The sequence below is a fragment of the Ammospiza caudacuta genome, chromosome 27 (genome assembly GCF_027887145.1).
Source record: "Ammospiza caudacuta isolate bAmmCau1 chromosome 27, bAmmCau1.pri, whole genome shotgun sequence".
NCBI lineage: Eukaryota > Metazoa > Chordata > Aves > Passeriformes > Passerellidae > Ammospiza > Ammospiza caudacuta.
Window position 1 is genome coordinate 4,636,639 of NC_080619.1, and position 21,675 is coordinate 4,658,313.

The window sequence follows — 21,675 nt, forward strand, 5'->3', positions numbered from 1 at the left end:
CTCCCCATGCTGCTGCCTTCTCCTCCACAACCCTGCCAGGAGAACCATCATTTCTGTGGGTCCAGGACACTCTGATTTATGAACTTGATGACTCCCCATTAAAACACACATGCTAGACTGAAGAGGAAGGGTGGCTGCATCCCTTATGGCAAGAGCTGAGTGGGTACAGGAGCCTTTGAGGGGGGAAAATTGCCCCAGAGGCAGAACCCACTGTACCCTGTGCCCGCAGAACAGGCGTCTCCAGGGCACAGTGGAGTCTGTGAGGCTGCCCTGGCAGACAGTGCCCTGCGTGACCCATCTCACCCACCCAAAACCGACCCTTCCTGAGATGCAGAACGAGCCAAAACCCCTCTGGGACAGCCCCAGGGGTCCCGGGGGGCTCCGGCGTCCGCTCAGACTCACCTGGGATTGCCCTGGGCAGCGTCCGAGCTGTGAGGGAGCCAGGACCGGGATTGGGTGCAGGAACGGGCCGGGTTTGGGGCGGGGGATTCGGTACTGAGGGATTGGGTACCGGGGGATCCATTCAGTACCGGGAGATTTGGTACCAGGGGCATTTGGTACGAGGGGATTCATTTGGTACCAGGGGCATTTGGTACGAGGGGATTCATTTGGTACCAGGGGCATTTGGTACGAGGGGATTCATTTGGTACCAGGGGGATTTGGTACGAGGGGATTCATTTGGTACCAGGGGGATTCAGTACTGAGAGATTTGGTACCGGGGGATTCGTTTGGTACCGGGGGATTTGGTACCAGGGAATTTGGTACCGAGAGATTCATTTGGCACCAGGGGATTCAGTACTGAGGGATTTGGTACCGAGGGATTCATTTGGTACCAAGGGATTCATTCGGTACCCAGGGATTCGGTACCGGGGGGATTCATTCTGTAGCTAGGGATTCGGTACAGGGGGATTAAATCGGTACCGAGGGATTCGGTACCAAGGGATTCATTCAGTTTCAGGGGATTCGGTACCGGGGGATTCATTCGGTACCGGGGGATTCGGTACCGAGCCCCGGACCGGCCGTGCTGCCCCGCCGCCGGCCGCTAGAGGGAGCCCCGCACCGGGTTGGGGGATGCTCGGGGAACCGGGAAACGATCCGGGGGAACCGGGGAATGCTCGGGGAACCGGGGGATGTTCGGGGTACCGGGGGATGCTCGGGGAACCGGGGGATGTTCGGGGAATCGGGAAACGATCCGGGAGAACCGGGGAATGCTCGGGGAACCGGGGGATGTTCGGGGAACCGGGGGATGCTCGGGGAACCGGGGAATGTTCGGGGAATCGGGAAACGATCCGGGAGAACCGGGGGATGTTCGGGGTACCGGGAGATGTTCAGGGAACCGGGAAACGATCCGAGGGAACCGGGAAACGATCCGGGGGATACTCGGGGAACCGGGAAACGATCCGAGGGAAACAGGGGATGCTCAAGGAACCGGGGGATGTTCGGGGAACAGGGAAACGATCAGAGGGAACCAGGGGGTGTTCGGGGAACCGGGAGATGATCCGGCAAGTACCAGGGGATGCCCGGGGAAGCGGGGGATGTTCAGGGAATCGGGGGATGATGCGGCGGGGCCCGGGGATGCTCCAGCGAGTACAGGGGGCTGCACCTACGGCTCCAGGCGTGTCCCTTCCCCGCGGGACCCTGCCACTCGTGCTGCTGCTGGCCCGGGGACTCCCCTGCGGATGCTCGGATGCTCGGCAGCTCGCGGGGAGCTGCAGGAGGACAAGGACATGAGAGGGCACCAGAGGCTCCCGCGGCGCCAGGCACACATAGCCCGCTCCCAGGTGGACATGGCCCCGGGGAAAGCCAGCTCCTGTGCATCAGAAACTGGGTAATGAGGCCATTGGAGTTATTTGTAGCTCCTCTGGGCCGGGATGGCCTCTCCTCCCGCTCCCCAGGCAGGATCCCTCCCGCAGGGACCCCAGAGCGTTTTGCTCAGCTCAAATTGCCCTGATTTGTGCTTGGAGAATTCAGGTTGTGAGTTAGCCCGGTGGGGGCCCACAGCACTGGGTGGTGCAACCTCTCACCAACCCTGGCAGAGCTGTCTGTCCTTTTGGGACAGCCCCAAACCAGAATTTCCGTAACAAAACTTGCCCCTTTTTGATATTATAGAATATGAGACCAGGACAGCACTGTGAGTCTCTGTGGGCTTTGCAGGTGGGTTTGTATCCATCCTCTGCTTATTCTTCCCTCTGCATCCCTGCTTTAACACCATCTGCATTTGATTTCTCCTTCCCAGGGGCTCGGTCACCTTGGGCCTGGCAGCAGGGAGCAGCTGAGCTGCAGTGATCACTGCTGTGACCTTGCTCTGTGTCCATCCTCCTGAGCCAGCATCCTTCAGGGCTGGCATCCTCCAGAGCCCGTGGCCCAATCCCAGGCTGGGAGAAGTCTGTGGCTCAGAGCACCTTTGATATCTCAGCTCCAGTGATGTCCCAGCCATCATTGTAAGCAGAGATGGGCACCACAGCAAACAGCTGCTGCAGCAAGTTCTGGCGGCACAAACACCCTGAAGGGCACCAGGATGGGCACAGCCCCAGCAGCTCCTGTGCCCTCCTGCCCCAGCACCCCCCGTGCCCCTGGCTGTGCTCACAGGGTCAGGGCAACGCAGCAATTTATTTTCCACAGCTCATTTCATTTGTCAGCAGTGCTCTGTCAGAAAGCTCTGATTCCCCTCTCGAGGCACCAGCTGGAAAACCTCTGGCTCCTCCACCTGGCAGAGCCTCGGGTCAGCCCCAGGGTGGAGTTTGGTGGGGTTTAGTGCTCAGCCTGTTATCAGGAAGGAGCCTGAGATGTGACTTGATTCCAAGGGTCTTCCTGGGGAGAAAACTGCTGGGTATCAAAGGGCTCTGTAGCTTGGCACACAGAGAGGAATGATGAGAACTGGGGCTGAAAGATAAAGTCAGGCACATTGAAATGTGAAATCCGGGGCAGGTCTGCAGCAAGGAGGGCACAGAGCAGCTGAAGCAGGACCCCAGGCACCTTTATCAAAGAGATAAATACAGGTGGGGATCCTGCCCTGAGGGTGCCTCCATCCTGCCTCGTGTTCCTGGCCCTGGCAGCAGCAGGACGAGCTGCAGGAGTCTGGTGGTACCATGGGTGAGGGGCATGGGGACTGAATTTTGATTCCCAGGCACATCCAAAAATCTGGATAATGCAAAATGTCTCCTGAAGAGCCTGGGAAAACATCAGACCCTGAGATGGCCTTTCCTGGGACAGCTGGAGCTTCCCTCTCTGTACCAGGGGAAATTCCAGTCTTCAGAAATGTGGCATTTTTGGGGTTCCCAGATGGAGGAGGAATTGAGAATCTGACTCTGTGTTCTTAGAAGGCTAATATAATATATAATATAATATAATATAATATAGTATAATATAATATAATATAATATAATATAATATAAAGTATAATATAATATAATATAATATAATATAATGTTACATAATATAATATAATGTTACATAATATAATGTAATATAATGTTACGTAATATAATGTAATGTAATATAATGTAATGTTATATAATGTAATGTAATATTATATTATATACTATTATATTATATACTATTATATACTATTATATTATATACTATTATATACTATTATATACTATTATATACTATTATATACTATTATATTATATTATATTATATTATATTATATTATATTATATTATATTAATTATGATGCTATACTAAACTGTACTAAAGAATAGAGAAAGGATACAGACAGAAGGCTACAAAGAATGATAATGAGAACTCCTGACTCCTTCCAGAGTCCTGACACAGCCTGACAGTGATTGGTCATTAAGTCAAAACAATTCATATGAAACCAATCAAACATGCACCTGTGGGATAAACAATCTCCAAACCACATTCCAAAGCAGCAAAACACAGGAGAAGCAAATGAGATAATATTGTTTTCATTTTTCTCTGCGGCTCCTCATCTTCCCAGGAGAAGAAATCCTGGTGAAGGGATTTTTCAGACGATATGATGATCACACAGAAAAGTGCTTGTGGTGGAGGAATTTGATCCCCAAAAGCAGAATCCCTCTCCCCGTTTTGTCTCTGCATGGGAGCCTGTGAAGCATGCAGGGTGTCCCTGTCCTGCAGCAGGAGTTAATCCTGCCTGTTGGCATGTCAGGATGCTGCTGGATTAAACAAGGGGATTAGCATCAAACAATTTCCCTCGCGCCCCGAGCGGGAGGCAGGAAATATAATCAGTGCAGGTTTATTCTGTTTAGGTTCAAACAGCTCCCTGGCACGTGGTGTGCGGTGCCAGCCTGGCAGGGGCACCAGGATGGGGATGGCAACACCAGGGATTGCCCTTCCCAAGGGAATCAGGGAGGTGCCCCTGCTGCTTGGCACTCTGGTACCCACTGAATCCTGTGCCCAGTGTGGATCCCACCAGCCCAGCCTTGAGGTGCCAGTGCAAAGGGGCAACCCCAGCTTGGGGAAATGTCGGAACTCAGCGCATCCCTCTGGGTGTCCAGAATTGCCAGGACCCCTCTGGGGGCCCAGAGACCCTGGCACGTGGCCCAGAACACCTGGGGATTTGATTGTGACCCCTGGAACAAGCTGCCAGCTTTGTATGAGGACCTGAAAGTCACAGAGGTTTGAATAGTATAATAATAAAATTATCACAGGGTGGAAATGTAGATTTTAGGATTTTTGGTATGGGGGTTATGGGGACAAGAGGGAGGAACTTGGGCGTGTTCAGCCTTTCTCCTTCCTCTTCTTCTTGTTCTCCATTTTCTGCAGTGATGTTGGCACTTTGGGATTGGTTTAGAGTAGAAGTGCACCGTCTAACACAGGTGATGGGTATTGGGAAGTAATTGTAAATATTGTACACGTAATTTTTAGTATAAAACACTAACACCACCCCAAGGGTTGGAAACAATCACCAGCTTTGTGTGAGGAGTTACAAGCCACAAGTGTTTGAGTAGAATGATAGTGAATTTGTGACAGGGTGAAAATGTAGAATTTTGGGGTTCAAGAGGCAAGATGGAGGAATCTGGGCATGTCCTGTCCTTCCTCTCCTTCTTCTTCTTGTTCTCCATTTTCTGCAGTGATGTTGGCACTTTGGGATTGGTTTAGAGTAGAAGCTCACTGTCTAACACAGGTGATAGGTATTGGGAATTAAGTGTAAATATGTTATATGTAGTTTGTAGTACAAAAGGACAACACAGAGAGTGCCTGTGGCTGCCCTGCTGAGCAGACCTCAGCTGGGCAGAAAGAAAATTTTATAGATAAGAATTGATAAACAACCTCAAGACAGAAAACTGAAGAGTCCAGACTCGTTCTTCTGCCACTCAGGTGAAACAGAGACATCCTGCACATCTCAGGGCAGCAATTAACAACCAAAACCCGAGAGGGAAAGGGCTGCAGCCCTTCCCTGGGTGTCCCCAGGAGGGTACAAAGCCAGGATTGGGGAGACTCCAGCCCCACAGAGTCACTGAGCCCCCTGGCTCTGTTCCCTGGCTGCTCCTGCCAGCCTGGCTCAGCTGTGGATGGCACAGCACGGAGCAGCCTCGCAGATGTAAAGGCAAATCTGTTTTCCCAACAGCTCCTGGGTTTCCGAGCCAGGGAACGGTGCTGCTGCTCTGATCTGATAGCAGCAGTGCTGCAGCCTGCCAGCTTCATCCCACCTGTGATCCCAGGGCCCCTGTCAGCACCAGGGCACAACCCTGTGCTCTCAGCCACTTAGAAAAAGTAAAACAAACCCCTCAATCCTGGGGTTTTGATGGAACTGCTCGTGCAGCACTGGCTGGAGCACAACAACCCCATGCCTGGAAAAGAGACGACTTCTCTTCAGACCACAGCACTGTGGGAGCAGCTGGACTCACATCCCTGAGCACTCACTGGCCCAGATCCTTTGGTCCCTGGAGGTTTCTTGGCTGCTTTCCTCTAAGGAACATTCCCAGGGCAGCCAAGTCCCTGGTCAGCTGAGAGCAAGCCCATCACACATGCCCACCTTGTTTTTCTAGGAAAGGGCTAAAAATACCATCCCAGGGCTGTGTGGAAAGGCCTGGGCAGATCCTCAGCTCCTGGGAATCAAATGATTTACAGCTCAGAGCCCGTGTGTGACCCCTGCAGGGGCAGGGACAGTCCCTGGGCCAGGGCACGTCTCTGTGGGGCAGGGGGGCTGCAGATCCCCCCTTCCTCAGCACTGCTTGGGGTGGCCACTCTCCTTCTTGACATTTTTACGTGACAATTTGAGCTGGATGTGACAGGGAGGGGACGCAGCGCAGTGGGGTGAGACCCAGGCACAGTCTGGGGCCTGCAGGGACCCCCTGGCACGAGCTTCAATATCAAAAAAAAAAATTCCCCAAACAGGATTTCATGCACTAAATCTTAGGGCTGCAATTCTGCTGAGGCTTGGCTTTATAATTGGATCTGTCAGAAACCCGTCACACTTAATGTGCAGCTGCCAGCCTGCCTGCAACTCCTCAGCTCTGCTGGGCAGCGGGAAATCTGCTCCTGGGATTTTCCAGCTTCAGGAAAGGGCTAGTTTGTACCCAAACCTCTAATCCTAGGAGCAGGGCAGCCCTAGTTTTAACTCGAGGTGCCTCAATTTCCCTCTGTGCCAGAGAAGGTGGTGGGATGGGGATGATGCTGGTGAGAAATGGGAGCCCGGTGTGTGAGTGTGTGCTCTCCACCTGAGTAATCCAACCCTTTATGCAGTATTTGATTAAAGGCCACAAAACATATTATCTTTGATTCTTCCACTTTATTTTTGTTGCCTTCATTTGTCCCTTGGAGATGAGAGAGTTGCCCTGGTGCTTATTAGTCACAAAGCCCCAACCTCGCGCTGCGTTCCTGCTATCTGAGAAATGAATTATTAATGGTGCATTAAACAGAGACTGGAAAGGGGCCCTGGGACACTGATAATCAGGAGCTAATTGAGGAAGAAATGAGATACTGCTCCCATTGCAGAGCAAGGACTGTGCAGTGCTGTGATACCAAAGGTGACCCTGCTGAAATTCCTGGGCCAGCTGAGCCCGGCTCTGCCTGCTCAGCCCTCGCTGGTGGCTCTTGTGTGCACCTGCCTGGGATCTTCTCCCTGCCTGGGATGTTCTGGGATGTTCCCCTGGCTGGGATATTTCCCTTGGCAAATGGAAATCTCCCTTGGAATGTTCTCCTTGGCTGGGATGTTCTGGAATGTTCTGGGATCTTCTCCCTGCCTGGGATGTTCTGCGATGCTCTGGGATGTTCCCCTGTCTGGGATGTTCTCCCTGCCTGCGATATTTTCCTTGGCAAATGGAACATCTCCCTTGGGATGTTCTCCTTGGCTGGGATGGTCTGCCCTGGGCAGGATCCCTGTTCTCCCTGACAGGGATGTTCTCCTTGGCAAATGGAACATCTTCCCTGGGATGTTCTCCCTGCCTGGGGTGTTCTGGGATGTTCTCCTGGCTGGGATATTTTCCTTAGCAAATGGAACTTCTTCCTTGGGATCTTCTCCCTGCCTGGGATGTTCTGGGATGTTCTCCTGGCTGGGATGTTCTCCCTGCCTGGGATATTTTCCTTGGCAAATGGAACATCTCCCTTGGGATGTTGTCCTTGGCTGGGATGCTCTGCCCTGGGCAGGATCCCTGTTCTCCCTGACAGGGATGTTCTCCCTGCTTGGGATATTTTCTTTAGCAAATGGGACATCTCCCTTGGGATGTTCTCCCTGCCTGGGATGTTCTGGGAAGTTCTCCTGGCTGGGATGTTCTGGGATGTTCTCCCTGCCTGGGATATTTCCCTTGGCAAATGGAACGTCTCCCTTGGGATGCTCTCCTTGGCTGGGATGCTCTGCCCTGGCCAGGATGTTCTCCCTGACAGGGATGTTCTTCCTGACAAGGGTGCTCTGTTTCAGGCATCAGAAAGAAATCAGATAAATGCATTCCTGGCCCTGGAAAGATGCTGCATCCCAGATTCTGATGGCATGAAGCAGATCCCAGGACAGGCAGCTCTCTGTGTCCCAGGGCTGATATCCCACCTCAGGATGCTGGATGCTGCCTGGACCTCACCTGGACTCCCTCCCAAGTGACTGGGGCTGAACAATTCCCATCCCTTTGATTTGCCCTCCTTTAATGTTTTTCCACACAGCTTTCAGCTGGGGCCTGTCAGGTTTCTCCTCCTCCCCTCTGGCTGCATTAAAGACTCACCCCAGCCCTGGCACCACCTCAGGGGTCCTGTGGGACATTGCCAAAGGTCCTGAGGGTGGAGAAAGATGAGAGCATGGAGGATTGTCACTGTCACTGTCATTGTCACTGGCTGTGGGCTGCTGCTCTGAAACCACCAGGCTGACACAGGCACAGGGTGTCCCATCACCTCCCCTCTGCAAACCCCAGCAAAGCAAACTCCAGCAAAGCAAACCCCAGTACAGCAAATCCCAATAAAGCAAACCCCAATAGAGCAAACCCCAGCAAAGCAAACCCCAGCAAAGGAAACCCCAATAAAGCAAACCCCAGTACAGCAAATCCCAATAAAGCAAACCCCAGCAAAGCAAACCCCAATAAAGCAAACCCCAGCTTTAGGACTGTCCTAAACTGTCCCAGGGCTGTCCCCCTCCTTCGGGGCTCAGTGTCACCTCCTCCCAACACCCAGGCAAGGCTCCCTGCTCCAGCTCTGCTGAAGCAGCAGCAGCAGCTCACCCAGACTCCTTGCACATAAATATTTATGCACTGATGCAACACTTTTTCTAAATATAAAGCTTTATCTGAAATTTCATTTAAACATTAAGTGTAGATAATTTATTTATAATTAATGTAGACATCAAGCCCCATCTCTGGAATGCCTGTGAGCTTTCATTTATAATTGGGAGGTAAGGCAGGAGCTAGAGGCTTGGCTCTTATCAGTTTCATTTTAATTTTTCTCCTACAGCAAATGAAGCTGGTGCAATTCATCTCTCATTAGGAGGAAGCACAAAACTCCCCTAAAATAACAGTTTTATGGGGAACAGGTAATAAACCCATCTTTGTTCCTCTTTGATAATGTCACTGGGGCTCACAGATCCCACCAAAGTGTTGCTCTCCCTTAAAAACAAATCCATGAAAAATTAAACCCACTTTCCCATATAATAAAATTTACTCCCTGCAATTGTGCAGAGGGAGCAGTTATCGGCCTTCTGTAGATTTTAATTAAAAGTTACAATAGGAAGGAAATAACAAGGGCCATAAAATAACAGCAGCCTCTCCCCTGACAGTGAATTATTGGCGCCTCTCAAAGTGATGCTCAGTGCTGAGGTCCCTCTTTCATTCCTGCAGCTCTGGGGGAGTTCCTGCACCCATGGGGGCCCAAATGGGGGCTCAGCTCAGCTCTGACCCCTTTGTGCTCTTATTTCTGCACCCCAGTCAGAGAATGGGGCTGTGGTGCCCATGGGGTGGGGCTAGGGTGAGGATTAGGGTTAGGGTTAGGTTTGGGATCAGGGTAAGGGTTAGATTTAGAGTTAGGGTTAGATTTAGGGTTAGGATTAAGCATTAAGATTAGGATTAGTGTTAGGGTAAGGTTTAGGGTTAGGGTTAGCATTTGATTTAGGGTTAAAGTGAGGGTTAGGTTTGGGATCAGGGTGAGGGTAAGATTAGGGTTAGTGGTTGGGTTAGGGTTAGATTTAGAGTTAGATTTAGGGTTAGGGTTAGATTTAGGGTTAGGGTTAGATTTAGGATTAGGGTTAATGTTAGGGTAAGGTTTAGGGTTAGGGTTAGCATTTTATTTAGGGTTAAAGTGAGGGTTGGGTATAGGATCTGGGTGAGGGTAAGGGTTAGGTTTAGGGTTAGATGTTGGGTTAGGGTTAGAGTTAGATTTAAGGTTATTTTTGGGGTTAGGATTAGTATTAGTATTAGGGTTAGGGTAAGGTTTAGGGTTAGGATTAGCATTTGATTTAGGGTTAAATAAAAGGTTGGGTTTGGGGCCAGGTTGTGGGTTTGGTGGGGGTAAGGGTTACGTTTAGGGTTCGAGGTTGGGTTAGAGTAATTTTTAGGGTTTAGATTAGCTTTAGGATTAGTGTTAGGGTTAGGTTAAGGTTTAGGTTATGGTTAGCATTTGATTTCAGGTTAAGGTCAGGATTATGATTAGTTTTAGGGTTAACACTGCCCTGCTGATGTGGCTGTGTAGATCCCAGGGTGCAAACCACAGTCCAGCTCTGTCAGGCTCTCAGGGCACAGATTCTCCCCATTAAATCCCTCAAGGCACATGGGTCCTGTCTGGGTTCATCCAGCATCCCCAGTTCCTTCCTTGAGAAGCATCCTGTGGCAGAGTGGGGCTGTGGGAGCTGCGTGTGCCTGGCCCAGATATTTCACAGAGCTCACAGAGCCCATCAAAGGCAGCTCTCACCATAAATAGCAGTGCCCAGGCTGGTGCAGGGGCTGCTTTGGGAACACAGCTCCTCTGTCACCTGCAAACACCTGCTCATGTGGCAAGTGCTGCAGCTCTGGGAAACATTATTCCATGTTTGCAGCAGCTCCAGAGTGCAAATCTTTGAATTCAGACGAGCCTGAGGTGTTCTCAAAAGCAACCATGGGTGTTTGTGGGGTCAGTATCCCTCATCCACGCTGGTGTGGGGTTGAACTTCCCAGAGCTGGGTCACTGCTAACTGAGCTGATGACAAACAGGTGAGAGCCTTTCAGGTAGCTGGTTGTTAATTGCTGTTGTTAATTGCTGCCCTGAGATGTGCAGGATGTCTCTGTTTCACCTGAGTGGCTGAAGAACGAGTCTGGACTCTTCAGTTTTCGGTCTTGAGGTTGTTTATCAATTCTTATCTATAAAATTTTCTTTCTGCCCAGCTGAGGTCTGCTCAGCAGGGCAGCCACAGGCACTCTCTGTGTTGTCCTTTTGTACTACAAACTACATATAACATATTTACACTTAATTCCCAATACCTATCACCTGTGTTAGACAGTGCACTTCTACTCTAAACCAATCCCAAAGTGCCAACATCACGGCAGAAAATGGAGAACAAGAAGAAGGAGAGGAAGGACAGGACATGCCCAGATTCCTCCATCTTGCCTCTTGAACCCCAAAATTCTACATTTTCACCCTGTCACAAATTCACTATCATTCTACTCAAACACTTGTGGCTTGTAACTCCTCACACAAAGCTGGTGATTGTTTCCAACCCTTGGGGTGGTGTTAGTGTTTTATACTAAAAATTACGTGTACAATATTTACAATTACTTCCCAATACCTATCACCTGTGTTAGACAGTGCACTTCTACTCTAAACCAATCCCAAAGTGCCAACATCACTGCAGAAAATGGAGAGGAAGAAGGAGAAGAAGGAGGAGGAGGAGAAGAAGAAGAAAGGCTGTACACGCCTAAGTTCCTCCCTCTTGTCCCCATAACCCCCATACCAAAAATCCTAAAATCTCCATTTCCACCCTGTGATAATTTTATTATTATTTTATTCAAACCTCTGTGACTTTCAGGTCCTCATACAAAGCTGGCAGCTTGTTCCAGGGGTCACAATCAAATCCCCAGGTGTTCTGGGCCACGTGCCAGGGTCTCTGGGCCCCCAGAGGGGTCCTGGCAATTCTGGACACCCAGAGGGATGCACTGAACTCCAACAAGAGCCAAGATGTGGGGCTGGTGCAGCTGCACTCCCCTATATCAGCTCTGTGCTCTCTGGAGCTGCTGGTTCACACTCCAGCACCCCACAATCCATGTCAGCACTTTGTCATGGCAATCAAGGTGAATTGAACCACCTGGAGCCCACCTGGGCTCACTCAGCTCCCCCTGGGCTGCTCTGCCCAGTGCTGCTGCTCCTGTAACCAGGTACAGCTGCCCAGTGTTCCACTGCTGCCCTGCTCGTTGCCTCCCTGCATCCTGGCTGTGAAGGTGCTAACCCCGCCCACTTGCTCTGGCTCTGGAACGTTTATGAAATCTTTATGGGCTTTTGAAAAGATTTTAATTCCCTGACAGCGCTGCTTTCAGTGGGGGAAAAAAAAAAAAAGAATTATGACTCAATGAGCAATTACAGCTCAACAGCTGCTGAGCGGGCACGGCAGCTGCTGGAGCAGCTTGGCTGAGGAGCCACAGAGGCTTCCTGGCCCCACACAGGGAGGGGCTGGCACTGCCAGGGACACGGGGGTGGCACCTCTGCAGTGATGGGTTACAGGTGACAAGCTGTCCCAGACATGACCCCATTGAGACATTGCCAATGCCAAATGTGGAACCGCAGCAGCCCAGGGATGGGGGATCCCTCCTTGTCCTGGTTTAGGACAAAATTAGGGGAAATCTCCAAAAGGGAGCCCCCCAAAACAAAACAAACCTCCAACCACCCCTCCCCCAACACCGGGTTCGGGAAGGAATTTCTCGGAGGAGCAAAGTGGAAAACAAAACCTATTTATTGACAAGTAACAAAAGAACACTCCCCAACACAGAAAAGAAAAGAAAAGAAAAGAAAAGAAAAGAAAAGAAAAGAAAAGAAAAGAAAAGAAAAGAAAAGAAAAGAAAAGAGACTGTGTTGTGAGGGCGCTGAGCTTCTCTCGCAAGCTCCGGGTGTCCTGGACATCTCAGGTCAGGTCCGGAGCCAGTCCAGTATCTTCAGGGGAGGGTAAGAAAGAGGGAACAAAAGAAAAGGAAAAAAACAGAGCAAAAAGCAGAAAGCAAGCAAGCAAGCGGCTAGCCAAGCCAAGCAGCCAGAAGCCAAAGTGCCTGGTCACACACTCCCTCCTCTCTTCCCCGCCCCGCCACAGCAAGACGGCTGGGGGGGGAGAGAGAAAAGGCACAGCTGCCAGACACAACACACGACATTGGGATAAAGGCTGTCACCCCACGACACTCCTGCAGCACCCACTGGGTCCTGTCAGAGCCCAGGACATCCCTCTGGCTGCCCTGGGTGGCTCCACACCCCGCAAGGGGCTCAGAGACCTTGGCACAGAGTCAAAAACACCTTTTGTGCCTTCCATTTTAGCCCATAGAAACAATTACCAACTTTGTGTGAAGATTTACAAACCTGTCAGAGCTGCCAAAGGATGGAGGACATTGCTGTAATTGTAAAACCCCCTGTTTGCTGAAAGCAGAACTGCTGAGCTCCAGAAAGATGAAGAAAAAGGAAATATTGCCCTGACAGTGCCCATTCCTTCCTGGCAGTGCCCATTCCCTCACAGCTCCCTCCTTCCTGGCAGCACCCAATCCTGTTTCCCCAGAGGCTCATTTCTGCTTCTTCAAATGCTCAAAATTGCTGCACAGAACTGAGAATGGGGTTGGGAGAAATTTTATGAGCAGCTCCAGAGTGATGGAGGGGCTGGGTGTGCTGTGCCCTGTGCTGCTCTGTCCCGTGGCACTTCAGATGACCTTCTCTTTATTTACAGTTTTGTCTTCAGTTTTGGACATATCTGCAGCAATCCAAAATGTCTGAGGGTGACCATGAGATTGGCACAAACAGGGACGAAGGGCTGCCCTTGGAAGGGAGAACCCAGAGTTCACAAATGCATCCCCAGTGCTGGAATTCTGGGAGCTGTGGTCATCTAAGATCCTCATGTCTGCACTTCCTGATCCCCATGGAAGGGGAGTATTCAGCTGTTTCTTCTCAAATTTTACATCTTGAATTTCTAATTTGTAGCTCAAATAAAAATGAGATAAAAGATAATTTAGTCACTCCATCAACAGGGGGTACATTCCTACATCAGGATGAGGCTGAAAGGGTTAAAGTAAATGAAAAAAGTGTGGAAAAGACCCAGTCCTGCCTCAGCTCCTACACCATCATCATCAGGCTCCTGACAGCCAAGGTGCAGCAAAGTTTGAGATCCATTAGAGCGCCTGTAATTATTTATAGGGATGAAAAAACATCATCCTACACTGTGAAAATCAGATGGCACAGCCAACAAATGCACTGAGCTTTGGCACAAGGGCTCTGGAAACCCAAAGTGATTTATGGTGAGGCTCAGTGGTGCCACAGTGGGGACCTGGCTCTGGCAGCAGGGAAAGGACTCCTGGTGTGGACAGGAGGGATCTGCTGCTGCTGTTCCACCATCTCCAGACCCAGGAGTGACTCACACTGGGATTCCTCCCTGGTAGCTGCTGGCCCTGGAGCCTCCTGCAGGCACGGAGGGGTTTGGAGCAGCTCTGCCCCCATTTCTGCATCCTCCAACCTCTGCCAGGGGCAGCACGGGGACCAATCCCACCTCTGCATCCTGACACCAATTCTGTGTTTTTATGGAAAAGCAGTGAGCAGGCAGCTGCCCCTGGGTGCCTGCTGGAGCACAGGGCTCTGGGCCAGAGCAGCTCCCTCCCAAAGCTCAGTTAGCAGTTTTGGGAAGTGCTTTGAGAACCTCTGCAAAGTGTCCTGGAGGAGGGCAAGATGTGATTATATAACGTGTCTAGACAGCGAATTCCTCGGGGCGGGCAGCAGGAGGCTTTTCCATCTCCTCTCCTGTGTCAGCACTGTGCGGCCCCGCTGAAAGGTTCTGGGAGCTGCTAAAATATTTAACAACGATGACAGCGACAGCCCAGCTCCGACTTCTGCACTTAAAATTGTTGATCTTAGCACAAGGCTGAGCACAGGCGCCTTTGCCTGGCGGCACCTCTGCGATGACAGAGGAGCCAGGAGCGTCTCCGGCCGTCCCCTCCCTCCATCCCGCCCCTCGCTCTGCCTCTCCCTCCTGGAGCAGCCGGGCATGGCCGAGGTTCTGTCCCTGGGTGGGAGCAGAGGCTGTGTCATCGGCACAGAACAGCGTGTCACCTCCCTGGGGATGTCACATCCTTGGGGATGTCACCGCCCTGGGGATGTCACCGCCCTGGGGATGTCATCTCCCTGGGCATGTCACCACTCTGGGAATGTCACCTCCTTGGGAACGTCACCTCCCTGGAAATGTCACCACCCTGCAGGGTCGGGCTGTCTGTGCCACTCAGGGTGCGGGTCTGGCACCTGTCCCCCCATTCTCCGGGGCGCTGGTCACACACAGCATCTCAGCACCCTGAAATTCAGGTGTCCTCCCCCCAGGCCCGCGGTGTCACCCTCCTCTGTGACACACACCTCAGCGACCCCCCAACCCCCCCGGGAAAGAGCCTGGAGAGCTGCTCTGTGCCACCATCCCATCCTGGGGCAGCCGTGAGCGAGGGGTGCGCGACGGGAGGGTGGCCCCGAGGCGCTGGGGATGCTGTGGGATGCGGAACCGGGATGCAGCTCAGGGATTCAGCAAAGGATGCGGCCCCGGGATGCAGAACCGGGATGCAGCTGTGGGATGCAGCTGTGGGATGCAGCCCCGGGATGCAGCTGAGGGATGCAGCTATGGGAATCAGCACCGGGATGCAGCTGAGGGATGTAGCACGGGGATGCAGCACCAGAATTCAGCCCCGGGATGCAGAACTGGGATACAGCTGCGGGATGCAACCCCGGGATACAGCTGCGGGATGCAACCCCGGGATGCAGCTGCAGGATTCAGCCCCGGGATGCAGCACCGGGATTCAGCCCCGGGATGCAGCACCGGGATTCAGCCCCGGGATGCAGAACCGGGACGCAGCTGCGGGATGTAGATGCGGGATGTGCCGCCGCCGTTCCCCTCCCACTCCGTGCGGCGCCCAGTGGGGGCTGGACCGCGGCGGCGCGCGCGCTGCCTTCATCCCCCCCCTCCCTTCCTCCTCCTCCTCCTCTTCCTCCTCCTCCTCCTCCTCCTCCTCCTCCTCCTGGAGCGCGCTCGCACGCCGGGAGCGGGGAGCCGGCGGGAGGATGCTGCAGACGGCGGCGGAGCCGGGCGGCTGGGCAGGTACGGGCGGCCGCGGGGCCGGGCTGCGGGCACGGGGAGTTGCGGGCTCGGGAAAGTTGTGGGAGGCGGCGGGGGATGCGCTGGAAAGGCCCCGGGATTCGGGGTCGGGGCCGGGTGTTCGATCTGCTCCCCGCGCTCCATCCCGGCGGTAACCGGACACGGGACAGAGGGCGGCGGGACCCCGGCCCGGAGGGGTCAGGGGAGACGGGAACTTCTGGAGCGGAACTTCAGCGAGGTTCCCTCTCCGAGCGGGACCCGGTAACCCCGGCTGGTCCGGTAACCCCGGTACCGTGGGGTGTGAGCGGCACCGGGCTCTGCCGCAGCGCCTGGGCACGGGCACGGGCATGGGCACGGGCATGGGCATGGGCATGGGCACGGGCAGCGCTGGCCCAGGAGGTGCCGGGGCTGCTGCCCAGGTGGGGCAGGGGCGGTGGAGCCGCGCTTGGCCCCTCCGGGCCCGGCCGCGCTGTCACCGTGCACAGCACACCCAGAGCCGTGCCCTGCTGGGATCCGGGCTGGGAACGGAGCCGAGGCTCTGGCTGCCTCCACGGCACTCTTGGCTCTTACGGAAAGACCTTCAGAGAGCTGTACAAAAGCTCTTTCTGTCGGCCGTGTCTCCGGGTGGGAGCAGCGCGGTGCCCTGCTCCAGGAATGTGGAGGCAGAAGGGGATTGAGGCTCTCCCCCGGCCCTTTCCAGCAGACTTTGCTAACTCGGAGCAGCACAGAGTTATGCTGGAAGCTTTTACGGAGTTTGCATCGGGGTGGGCAGGGCTGGGGCTTGCTCTGCCCCAGGGCAAAGCCCGCGGATCCCGCACAGGGACGTGCCCGTGCCTGCCCTTGGCAGCGCCGCTCCTGCTGGATGGGCGGGTGGCAAAACAACAGCTTGGCACAAGATTTGTTTGCAGAGCAAAATTCGAAAGTGCTGCCTAAACAGAGGAGATGGTTCTGTGTGAAGGGTGAGGGGTCGAGAGCTTGGCATTGCACTCTTGGGGCTTCCAGGTTGGTTCAGCCTTGCTGCTGGAGCTGCCCCTGCAGCTGGATGTGTCTGTGTGTCCCATGAAGTATGGCAGCACTTTTGCCCTACAGGAATGAATTTTGGGTGAAAATGTGAGGCAGGAGCTGGCCCTGCCCTGCTCAGCACATTGGTTTCACCCCCTGCTCACCTGGGATGTCTGAGTGGGGAGTGGAGATGTTTGTGTCTGCAAATCGCACCAAAGGGCAGTGTGTGTGACAGCCTGCAGATAAATGAGGCTCTGTCCCGGCTGCCAGCCTGGCTGGGAGTTCCTTCAGCCACCACCATCCAAATCCACCACCACTGACTTTTTTTAAGTGACTGCAGGTGTTTTTCCAGCCCAGTGGCTTTGCTGAATGTCACTTGTGTGGGAGGGCTCCGTGGGGATGGAGGAGCTGTGCTGGTCCCTTGGTAGCTGCCAGTGTGATTCTGCCAGCCAGAAGCTCTCGTGCCCTGTGCAGAGTTCAGGGCAGGGTGAGGATGCCGTGCTCTGTGGATTTTGTGCTGGCTCTGTAATCTGCCACGTGCTGGGGAAAGGCTGCTGTGCCCCTGGATGTGGCTGTGCCTGTGAATGCTCAGAGCAGGATCTGCGTGAGCAGGGCTCTGACGTCACGCCAGGCTGTGCCTTCCTGCTGTGAGCCTTGTACACGAACATCCCTGGGCTGGCATTCCTGGGCTGGCATCCCTGAGCATCCCTGGGCTGGCATCCCTGGGCTGGCATCCCTGAGCATCCCTGGGCATTCCTGGGCTGGCATTCCTGGGCTGGCATTCCTGGGCTGGCATTCCTGGGCTGGCATCCCTGAGCATCCCTGGGCTGGCATTCCTGGGCTGGCATCCCTGAGCATCCCTGGGCATCCCTGGGCTGGCATTCCTGGGCTGGCATCCCTGAGCATCCCTGGGCATCCCTGGGCTGGCATTCCTGGGCTGGCATCCCTGGGCATCCCTGAGCATCCCTGGGCTGGCATTCCTGGGCTGGCATCCCTGGGCATTCCTGGGCTGGCATTCCTGGGCTGGCATCCCTGAGCATTCCTGGGCATTCCTGGGCTGGCATTCCTGGGCTGGCATCCCTGAGCATCCCTGGGCATTCCTGGGCTGGCATCCCTGAGCATCCCTGGGCTGGCATTCCTGGGCTGGCATCCCTGGGCATCCCTGAGCATCCCTGGGCTGGCATTCCTGGGCAGGCATCCCTGGGCATCCCTGAGCATCCCTGGGCTGGCATTCCTGGGCTGGCATTTCTGGGCTGGCATCCCTGAGCATCCCTGGGCATTTCTGGGCTGGCATCCCTGAGCATCCCTGAGCATCCCTGGGCTGGCATTCCTGAGCTGGCATCCCTGAGCATTCCTGGGCTGGCATTCCTGGGCTGGCATTCCTGAGCTGGCATCCCTGAGCATCCCTGGGCTGGCATTCCTGGGCTGGCATCCCTGAGCATCCCTGGGCTGGCATTCCTGGGCTGGCATTCCTGAGCTGGCATCCCTGAGCATTCCTGGGCTGGCATTCCTGGGCTGGCATCCCTGAGCATCCCTGGGCATCCCTGGGCTGGCATTCCTGGGCTGGCATCCCTGAGCATCCCTGGGCATCCCTGGGCTGGCATTCCTGGGCTGACATCCCTGAGCATTCCTGGGCTGGCATCCCCGAGCATCCCTGAGCATCCCTGAGCATTCCTGAGCTCCCATCCTTGAGTTTCCTTCCTGAGCATCCCTGAGTTCCCTTCCTGAGCATCCCTAAACTCCCATCCCTGAGCTCACACCCCTGAGCATTCCTGAGCCCCCATCCCTGAGCTCCCATCCCTGAGCCCCCATCCCTGAATTCCCATCCCTGAGCCCCCACCCCTGAATTCCCATTTCTGAGCTCCCACCCTCCTTGCCTGGGGCTCCAGAGCAGCTGCTCTCTCTCACTGCCCAGGTGCTGCTCAGCTCTGACAGAGCAGCAGCCTCTGCATGGAGAATTTGGGAGGCTGTTTAACAGCACCAGAAGTAACAAACATTTCTGGGAGCTGGTGGCTCACTGGCCTCAGGGCTTGGACCCCAGTGCTGGGCTGTGAAGGGCTGCATGTCCTGGCCATGCTGGGTGAGGGCTGGGGTCTGGCTGCTCAGGTGAGGAGGTTCCATTGTCCTGGATGCCATGCCATGCCATGCCATGCCATGCTATCCCATCCATCCATCCATCCCATCCCATCCCGCCCCATCCCATCCCATCCCAACCCATCCATCCCATCCCATCCCATCCCATCCTATCCCATCCCATTCCATCCCTCCCATCCATCCATCCATCCATCCATCCATCCATCCATCCATCCATCCATCCATCCATCCCATCCCATCCCATCCATACCATCCCATCCCATCCATGCCATGCCATGCCATGCCATGCCATGCCATGCCATGCCATGCTATCCCATCCATCCCATCCCATCCCATCCCATCCCATCCCATCCCATCCCATCCCATCCCATCCCATCCCTCCCCACCTGCCTGATGTTCTCTGCTCTGTTTATGGGGGTTCATGCTCTGATGTTCTCTGCTCTGTTTATGGGGGTTCATGCTCTGCCCAGCATTCCCAGCTGTTCCAGGACAAATTGCCACTGGGGACAGGGACAGGGGCATGGACAGAGCTCATCCTGCCTCCTGTTCACCCCCATGGGCTGGCAGCAATGTGCAGAGCCTGGAGTGATGCTGTGACCATGTACAGCAATTCCCAAATTCCACAGACGCTCCTTGAGCATCGCCCCAGCCCCCTCAGACATCACTCCTAAAGGAACCCTGGTCTCTGGGCTCTTATTTGTTGTATTTCTGGGGATCTCCCTCCTGTTTGGCTTTTATCTGGTGTTCCTGGGGAGATCAATGTGTTTCTAGGAGTGCACAGCCCAGGTTTGCTATTGACTGAACCATTGCAGGGATGTTCCCAACCCAGCACTGGATATGTCACATCCTTTTACACTGGTGAATTCCCAAACCTGCAGTGGGACCAACAGACAGTCTCGAAAACGTGCCAGATTTACACATTAAAAGGGCAAAAATTTCCTTTCCAAGCCCTGCAGCCCTTCCAACTGCTTCTCCTCAGCTCAATCAGGACTGGAGTTTGAGTGTTCCAAAGCCAGAGCCCTCGGTTCTGCAGCTCTTTAATCATTTCTAGGGATGATAAAAATGCAAAAATGTGCTCCCAGAGCAGAATAATGAAACCCATGAGGGTCTATTTGTCAATTTAGCAACGATATTGTGATGTACAAAGGCTGTTTCTTAGTACGATGTTCTGAGATTGCCTCCAAAATAGCTCCATAATTTCTGTGTCAGAAAGCCCCTGTCAGGAATTATGTGTGTGCTCTCAAGGAAACCCAGGCTGCAGCTGCACCCTAACAACTGCTCCATTTCTCTTAGAAATACAACAATTTACTCGCCAGTCATCGAAAGGAACCTGCAGATTGAGGAGCCATGAGCTGCTCTGTGAGCAGGGGATGCCCCAGCTGTAAAACTGCTCCATTTCTCTTAGAAATACAATTTATTTGTAAAGGGAACCTGAAGATTTAGGAGCCATTCTGTGAGCAGGGGATGCCCCAGCTGTAAAACTGCTCCATTTCTCTTAGAAATGCAATTTACTTGCCAAAGGGAACCTGCAGATTTAGGAACCATGAGCTGCTCTGTGAGCAGGGATGCCCCAGCTGTAAAACTGCTCCATCTTTCTTAGAAATATAATTTATTTGCCAAAAGGAACCTGCAGATTTAGGAACCATGAGCTGCTCTGCGAGCAGGGATGCCCCAGCTGTAAAACTGCTCCATCTTTCTTAGAAATATAATTTATTTGCCAAAAGGAACCTGCAGATTTAGGAACCATGAGCTGCTCTGCGAGCAGGGGATGCCCCAGCTCCTGTGGGAGGTTCCCTGGTGCAGGTGTTGGCATTTCAGAGGCACCAGGATGCCCTGGCCATGGCACCAGGCTGGGGGCACAGGGAGAATTTTGCTCTGCATGTTCCCCAAGCACTCCTGGCTCCACAGGGGCTGAAGGCACAGAGAATCCTGTCAGAGGCACTTTTATCGTTTTATTTTATACAAACCCCACCACTTTCCCCCTGAAATGGAAGCAGCCTTTTCCCCAGGATGGATTCCTGGCAGAGGGGCTGCTGGTGGGCTTGGGGGCCTGCAGGGGTGGGCTCAGGAGGAATCCTGGTCATGGGAGAGGTTTCTGGAGGAACCTGGCTCTGGTGAGAGCTCCCAGCCCTTGACACGGAACAGATCTGTGCTGCTTTGAAACGGGAACGTTCCCGAGTCGTGATTTTCCCTGGCCTAATTATGGAAATGTTTTAATTAGTTGATAAGGAAGATCACTGGGAAATTGCAAAGGAAACATTTTGAGGTGAAGCTGGGTCTGCCTGGAGCCAGGAGCTGCTGCAGCTGCTGGACCTTGCTGGGCTCAGGGTGCTGAGGGAGCTGAGCATCCCTGATGCTTCTTTTGGTGAAGTTTTGGGTTCCTCTGGCCCACAGGTGTGCTGCTGGCAGCTCTGGGCCAGCTCTGCTCACTCCCAGTCAGGGATGAGCTGGGGGCTCTGTTGGGGATCAGGCTGTGCCCCTCTGTCTGCAGTTTGAGCATTTCTGCTCTGACATCTGGCCCCTGCAGCAGGAATTGCTGAATGTGGGGTGGGTTTTGCCTGTTTAGGATCATGGGGGGTTCTCATCTTCTTGCCACCCCCAGTTCTCTGAGAGCTCTGCTGCCTTGGAACTGCAGAATTCTGCCTTGGGGACATCTTTGGTGACTTTTCTGTAAAACCACTGGCAAAGGGCTAAGAGCTTTTTTTGAGGATATTTTTCCCTTTATCTGTTGAAGCAGGAGGGATGTGAAACCAATGATTTGCCTCTTTCCAGTTGCCACTTGGCTCTTGTGCTACCCTGGATGTCCCTGCCAGGACCAGGACAGGGTGGCAGAGATGCCAGTGGTGGAAACCAGCAGAGCAGGACCCAAACCTTCTGTATTTTGTGGATGTGGGTAACTTCTG

At 53.6% G+C, this 21,675-nt stretch overlaps 1 protein-coding gene across 1 annotated transcript in view; it reads left to right on the top strand.

Moving 5' to 3' along the window:
• The first annotated feature begins 15,456 nt into the window (after positions 1 to 15,456).
• ZNF385C (zinc finger protein 385C) overlaps positions 15,457 to 21,675 on the top strand; it is a 70,438-nt gene continuing 64,219 nt past the window's right edge. Inside the window, 3 exon segments of the mRNA XM_058820825.1 lie at positions 15,457 to 15,584; positions 15,586 to 15,611; positions 15,614 to 15,679. Of these exon segments, the coding sequence (XP_058676808.1) occupies positions 15,457 to 15,584; positions 15,586 to 15,611; positions 15,614 to 15,679 (220 nt within the window).